Genomic DNA, 7,855 nt, shown 5'->3' with positions numbered 1-7,855 from the left:
ATATATTTATATGGTTGTTATTCATATAGGCTCAACTTTTTTTTATCGTATATGTCGTGCACATAGACATAAAGGTCATCCTGAATGCTCATGCAGTTTTACACCAGATCGACTCTGTTACTTGAAATGTTTCATTAAAATTAATGGGGATAGCGTTATCCATATAGGTAGTTTTCTGAAAGTGTTCATTTTATTGTTAAAGTATTGACGTATCGTTTCGGGATATTTCTGTTTTTTTTCCTATTCAAATCATCCCTTCGCGCGCTGGTTCATAATTATGCAATAAAAACAAAACTTTGAGAGTTTCGGCGATTCAAACGTTTAAAATGTAAAACATTCAATCTGAATAAATACAGGTATATAAATGCGCAATATGTGGGATCAGTGATTATTTGTACAAGAAATTTATAAACGCACCTAATCCATAATGAGTGTCTGCCATATCCAGTTCCCTTGCATATCCCATCTCACCGCGTCAAAGCTTATAATTCAACCACGGTTATACTGCATGACCCTTTGGGACCTGTGGCCGTTCGTTGAAGCCCCTTTTTGGCGTTTGTTTGAGGGCTGAGGCAATTATTTGCGATCTTCTGATGTAAAGTTTACAATAATAGTCATTTTCATACCTAATCCGAGTGTTTCTAGCTCATCGAAACTCTCAAATCGTGAATTTATTTCCCAAGGCGTTATTTCGAGATCTGTCGCCATCCGCCGCCATCATTGTCTCTTTAAGTTACCTTATCTTATGAGTTATCTTATGATCGGTCAATATTTACCGGTTAAGGTATTGAGACCGTATAAGGCTGGGATAACTGTTCATGTTCCTGTTTCGTGTAAGTATATGTCTGTAATAATCACTGGTGTGCCTGTGCGAGATAGTAGTCAGTAGGAAAAACGGTACTGGTACATGCAGGCACGGTCTGGTTTGCCACTCCCTGGTAAGCCGTTCCTTCAAAAGCATTCAGTGTGGTGCTACAAACTGTCTCAGTCTTGAGCGTGTTTCAGTACTCTATAGTTGCGAACAAGCTGTGTCGCTGGCCTTGGGTGTGGTGAACTTGGAATTTATAGGGGTGACCTCGAGTTTGGGTGGCAAGCGTTGGGTGGAACATCGTTTTGTGGCATATTATTGGGCATGGGTTGGGCATAGGTTGGACATGGGTTGAAAAGGTTAATCTGTCGTCCACTGTGACTCCTAGGTCCTTCTCTTCCTTGGTGTGCTGCATTTGGTGTGTTGTACCGTCCTCGTTGATTATTGTATATGTTCGGAGAAGATTTGTTTTACCTAGGTGCATGGATTTGCATTTAGCTGGGTGTAGTTTTATCCGCATATCATTCGTCCACCTTTGGAGGTTGTGCCTTGTTGGCGCCTTGTTGGAGGCTGTTTGTGCTTGGATTATGGCTGTCAGATAGGGTTGCGTAGATTTTGGTGTCGTTGGCAACGGGCGACCAGAGGTTTCTTATTATCCTAGGGATGTCACATACAAAAAGTGTAAATAGTAGTGGGCCCAATACAGACCCTTGGGGTACAGCGCTGGTGACTGGGCTCCAAGAGGATGACGCTGCATTGACGATCACTCCTTGTCTTCTACCTGTTAGAAAAACCTTGATCCAGCTGATTAGATTTCCCTTAATACCAAAGGCCTCAATCTGCTTGCAGAGTCTGACATGGGGCACCGTGTCGAATGTTTTTGAATAGTCCAGGAACAGGATGTCGACTGGGACGTTGTGACTTAAGGCCTCCGTCCACGTGTCCATTGCTTCCAAAAGAATGATCTGCTCCGGACAGGGAGAGCAGACACCATGCAATGTAAGTGACCATCTAGTCTGAGTGAGCGAGTCTGAGAGACCGAGTCTGAGTGACCATCGAGTTGTGATGGATAATGATCTAGCTTGAATGAGAACGTAATAAAACCAGGCTTTTCATGTTTCTTGTAATTGATTTCCATAGAACACTGCAAATTAATAGTCCCGCTACGCCGATGCAAGCACCGGAAACTCAGCAAACATCTCCTCTACCGCTCGTTCACTTGTTCTTCGACTCACTTGCAGGGTGACAGCGGCGACCTACTGTGGGTGATCTAGAACGGTGAGCCAACCCTGGTGGGAGTCACATCCTGGGGGACCGGTGTCTGCCAGGTTACCGGCTATCCTGCCGTATATGCCCGCACCTCTTACTACTACCAATGGATCATGGAGGCCGTCGCCACTCTGTCACCATAACTGTTAAGTCGTTAACACTTTATCGCGTCTGACGTCATCGGCGCTTGACGGTGACCCCACTGTTTCGGTATCATGCATGTATTGGATTCTAATTCAATGAAGTAAGAAGCAATGATTAAAATACAATGGTTCATATTAATGTAATTATGAGATCTGATTTTTGGCGAATTAATGCGAATATTCCTCAAAAATAAATAAACTTTTCTGTGCAATTTCTGTTTCGTTCAACTTGTTGACTACTTTGCGTAAACACACATCCAGATTGTTGACATGTCATTTTGATTCACGAAACAAAAGCAGAACAATCGAGAGGATAAAGAGTAGAAACCGGTAAGACTTCATCTGTTCACAGTCAGTTTACTCGATCGCACAAATTTATTCATAAAAACGTGGCAACAGAATGTACACAACGCTTCACCATCACTGGCAGAAGCCGCCGAAAGGTCCTTGTCATTGACTCATTGTCTACTGTATGCGTCTGAATTCTCAGTATTCCGAGGTTGTATAGCCCGTGAAGTGGCTGACGTAGCAATAACCTCTGTTCTGTATTGTCTCCTACATGACTAAAATAATCAACGTGTTACATTACACAGTAAAGCGTCTGCTTCAATAAATACATGTCAGTGCAAACATATAAGGCAAAATATGAAGTCTAAATATGCATGTACTTTGGACGGAATGAAATCTACACATCTGTAAAAACATAAGATACTTCAATCCCTCATCCGGTTATAAAATTATGAAACCAATTGGAAAAATTGAATTCAGTCTTTCCTTCTTAACCATTGTCATTGAAGTGCGGATTTAAATTTATAGTGTATTATCATTTTTATATATTTTATCAATAATTTCATTATACTATGCTTATACAACTATTTTCAGCAACACATTAAAAATTAAATTAACATTATCTTCAAACCATTATACTATATGTTATAACGTACAAAATAAATTTTTATACAATAAAATGAATCAGAAATCTACAAACCCACACTTCAGAGTATTTTACTCTATATTACATTCAACATATAACGATTATTTTAGAGAAACATTGAGAAACATACTAATAACGGTATAATGGATTAATGTGCCAACGGGAACCAGACTGGAGTTGTAATGTCTATTGAATTTGCATGAAATTCCTAAAGTTTCACGTAAAGACGATCCAGTTACAGTGAAAAGCTATAATAATTGCTCACAAGGAGCATCCACACTCACAATGCTGCTGGTAGTCAGCTAGGCTGAGTGGTATGATATACGTTTTCTGATTCAGAACAGCAGTAGGCATGAAAAGACAAGTGAAAATAAACTGTCCCACACGCGCAGGTTATTAATATGCGAAAATGTGAAAATTGCCGAAAAAAATTCAGTCTGACAGAGAGCACACAACTAATAAATCCCCCAGAGGATCACCTACTTGAGAATTGAAATTCAGGAACCGAAAATTATTATTTCGACTGTTGGACTGTTTGACTTTCGCGTGGTACTATGAAAGCTAGATAGCCACGTACTTCAGCTGTGTTCCATATGAGTTTGGTCATATTTTTTACCGGCGATTTTAAAAAAATGATCGCGAATTTACTCACGGACACCACATTTGTGCGTAGGAAACAGTCGCGCAGTCAAATAGGGGCCATAATTTTTCTTTTAAATTATCATTACCCATTCACCCATCTTCGTATGCATGCAATTCGCACACACGTTAACCAGAGACCAGCCTATAACTATCGGTATATACAAACACTTGTGTTGTAGACGGACACGTGCACGCTTACCTGCACCCCCCCCCCCCACACACACATACGGGTACATTTATACGAAATATCTTAATTTTAAATATCACGAACATTTCCGTATCTGTTACCAATTTATAGTTGCGTGCGCTGAATTCATGTTCGAACTCGTTATTCGACGATTATTAATATGAACCTGATATTTCTCGGGGACCGTGCAATTTCTTTTGATTCACGAAACAAAAGCAGAACAATCGAGAGGATAAAGAGTAGAAACCGGTAAGACTTCATCTGTTCACAGTCAGTTTACTCGATCGCACAAATTTATTCATAAAAACGTGGCAACAGAATGTACACAACGCTTCACCATCACTGGCAGAAGCCGCCGAAAGGTCCTTGTCATTGACTCATTGTCTACTGTATGCGTCTGAATTCTCAGTATTCCGAGGTTGTATAGCCCGTGAAGTGGCTGACGTAGCAATAACCTCTGTTCTGTATTGTCTCCTACATGACTAAAATAATCAACGTGTTACATTACACAGTAAAGCGTCTGCTTCAATAAATACATGTCAGTGCAAACATATAAGGCAAAATATGAAGTCTAAATATGCATGTACTTTGGACGGAATGAAATCTACACATCTGTAAAAACATAAGATACTTCAATCCCTCATCCGGTTATAAAATTATGAAACCAATTGGAAAAATTGAATTCAGTCTTTCCTTCGTAACCATTGTCATTGAAGTGCGGATTTAAATTTATAGTGTATTATCATTTTTATATATTTTATCAATAATTTCATTATACTATGCTTATACAACTATTTTCAGCAACACATTAAAAATTAAATTAACATTATCTTCAAACCATTATACTATATGTTATAACGTACAAAATAAATTTTTATACAATAAAATGAATCAGAAATCTACAAACCCACACTTCAGAGTATTAATTATTTTATACTCTATATTACATTCAACATATAACGATTATTTTAGAGAAACATTGAGAAACATACTAATAACGGTATAATGGATTAATGTGCCAACGGGAACCAGACTGGAGTTGTAATGTCTATTGAATTTGCATGAAATTCCTAAAGTTTCACGTAAAGACGATCCAGTTACAGTGAAAAGCTATAATAATTGCTCACAAGGAGCATCCACACTCACAATGCTGCTGGTAGTCAGCTAGGCTGAGTGGTATGATATACGTTTTCTGATTCAGAACAGCAGTAGGCATGAAAAGACAAGTGAAAATAAACTGTCCCACACGCGCAGGTTATTAATATGCGAAAATGTGAAAATTGCCGAAAAAAATTCAGTCTGACAGAGAGCACACAACTAATAAATCCCCCAGAGGATCACCTACTTGAGAATTGAAATTCAGGAACCGAAAATTATTATTTCGACTGTTGGACTGTTTGACTTTCGCGTGGTACTATGAAAGCTAGATAGCCACGTACTTCAGCTGTGTTCCATATGAGTTTGGTCATATTTTTTACCGGCGATTTTAAAAAAATGATCGCGAATTTACTCACGGACACCACATTTGTGCGTAGGAAACAGTCGCGCAGTCAAATAGGGGCCATAATTTTTCTTTTAAATTATCATTACCCATTCACCCATCTTCGTATGCATGCAATTCGCACACACGTTAACCAGAGACCAGCCTATAACTATCGGTATATACAAACACTTGTGTTGTAGACGGACACGTGCACGCTTACCTGCACCCCCCCCCACACACACATACGGGTACATTTATACGAAATATCTTAATTTTAAATATCACGAACATTTCCGTATCTGTTACCAATTTATAGTTGCGTGCGCTGAATTCATGTTCGAACTCGTTATTCGACGATTATTAATATGAACCTGATATTTCTCGGGGACCGTGCAATTTCATCCATATCATGGTGCATTTAAATAAAAAATACTAGAAATTGTAAAACTACCGCTTTAATCGCTGTACAAATGTCGCCGTAAAATCGTAAATGTTATATGGAGTCATACAGGCACAAAAACCGTCACCCAAATTGTCATGCGATAATGACTAGACATTCTCTTGTAAATGACTCAGTGAAACCGATCTATAAAATAAGTATTGTATGAGATGAGGTGAAAACACATAGATGGGAGAGACAACTGGACCGTTTCCCATCTATATATCTTATCTCCTGAGCGTACAACTGATTGGGAGTGGAGTATATTATGCTACGTTGAACAGCGAAAATCGTACGGTTACCTACAGAGAGCTTCACCAGCAATCATGAAAGCCGTTATTCTCTTCGCTCTTGCTGCCGTGGCTATGGCCCGCGCACCCGGACATTGGCTGCCACAACGTGAGTTAAAATAACCGTAGCTTATAGACGTAAATGTACAATTGCGCTGCATGCATAGCTTATATAGCAAGCAATCAGCATTCACACAATAACTGTATTTAAAGTGGTTTTTCATTTTTAGCTCATTTAACATCACTCCTTTCGGATATGTGTTTGGTGATGTATTTAGCCATATTAGTAACTATATATATAAACACGTTTTTCTTACAAATATATTTCTGGTAAGAACACAACATAATCGGTTTAATTAGCTAAAATGTCACGATATAGCCCAATCATGCAATAATCCTGGCTAGAATGTCTTCTGATCTCAACACAACATAATCGGGTTAATTAGCTAAAATGTCACGATATAGCCCAATCATGCGATAATCCTGGTTAGAATGTCTCCTGATCTCGTTTCGACGTGTAAGCAAGTATACGAGAGCGAGTAAAAATTTAAGGCAATGCCTTTTCGAAAACATGTATGCGAACGCGCGTGCATGTGTGTGCGTTTGTGTGGGTGTGTACGTGTGTGTGGGCATGTATGTGAGTTTACATGTGCATTTCCTATGTAGCCTGTGAGTGTGCATGTGCGCGTACGTATTATTGTGGCTGTGCAAATGAGTCCTCGTGTGTGTTTGTGAACGTAGGTATATAGTTATATATATATAGGCCCTACGGTTGGGAATAGTATTACAATATCGGTCACGCGGTGAGGTATGTCAAAATCATATTTCGATTATTCTGATTATTTTAATACTTACCAGATCCAAAAGAACCGTGATATACTTACGGTATATTCACCTTATACGTACGCCCGTTATTCACCCAATGATTGTGAGGACAATTATGTATGAAATCCTGCCACGTAGGCCTACTCTGTAACAACTATAGCCAAACAAAATTAATTGTTCGTTTCTCATGCAGGCCAATTAAAAAAAAAGTTAATGAGGCAGGCACGCGTCTTTCTTTTTTTATCGCCCCCAAAAACTATGAGGCAGGTATGTTTTTTTAATTGGTGGTCTGTAATAAGTACACGCCATAGCATTGATTCACATTAAAATAAGAATCAGACAACAGAGATTTTAAATGGTGCCAAAACATTTTAATACAGTAAATGGTGAGAACTATATGTATCAATCAATTTATTCCCCTTTTTACTTTTTTGGAATTTTTTAAACTTTTATAGATTTCCGTAATTTCGAATGCGGGTATTTTTTAGGGGATAATAAAAAGGGGTAATGCGGGACCAAAAAGCAGATGCGGCGGGGCCCGAGAAACGAACAAATACTTTCAAACGAATTACAATTTCAATACTTGAAACGAACAATACAAGTATACACCCTGTATACCCCCTACATATCGACCATACGCCATGTACACCAAGTATACCCAATGTATCAACGGTGAAATATCGTCAGATTGATTTAGACACCAAGTATCGTACACCAAGTATACGCCCTGTGCACTAATTACAACAAGTATACACCCTGTATACCCCCTACATATCGACCATACGCCATGTACACCAAGTATACCCAATGTATCAACGGTGAAATATCGTCAGAT

The 7,855-nt window shown here is 38.9% G+C and overlaps 2 protein-coding genes across 2 annotated transcripts in view; one reads left to right on the top strand and one right to left on the bottom strand.

Moving 5' to 3' along the window:
* Nucleotides 1-1,755, bottom strand: part of LOC106809115 (trypsin-like) — a 7,967-nt gene extending 6,212 nt beyond the window's left edge. The window contains exon 1 of the mRNA XM_014812078.1: nt 1,590-1,755. Coding sequence (XP_014667564.1) covers nt 1,590-1,755 — 166 coding nt within the window. The remainder of the gene's footprint in view (nt 1-1,589) is intronic.
* The window catches only part of LOC106809116 (trypsin-like), a 29,773-nt gene extending 27,419 nt beyond the window's left edge, over nt 1-2,354 (top strand). The window contains exon 6 of the mRNA XM_014812079.1: nt 2,243-2,354. The gene's annotated coding sequence lies outside the window, so the exon portion shown is untranslated. The remainder of the gene's footprint in view (nt 1-2,242) is intronic.
* Nucleotides 2,355-7,855: the final 5,501 nt, after the last annotated feature.

Source organism: Priapulus caudatus, unplaced genomic scaffold (assembly GCF_000485595.1).
Source record: "Priapulus caudatus unplaced genomic scaffold, Priapulus_caudatus-5.0.1 Scaffold330, whole genome shotgun sequence".
NCBI lineage: Eukaryota > Metazoa > Priapulida > Priapulimorpha > Priapulimorphida > Priapulidae > Priapulus > Priapulus caudatus.
This window is presented reverse-complemented; position numbering and strand designations above follow the sequence as displayed.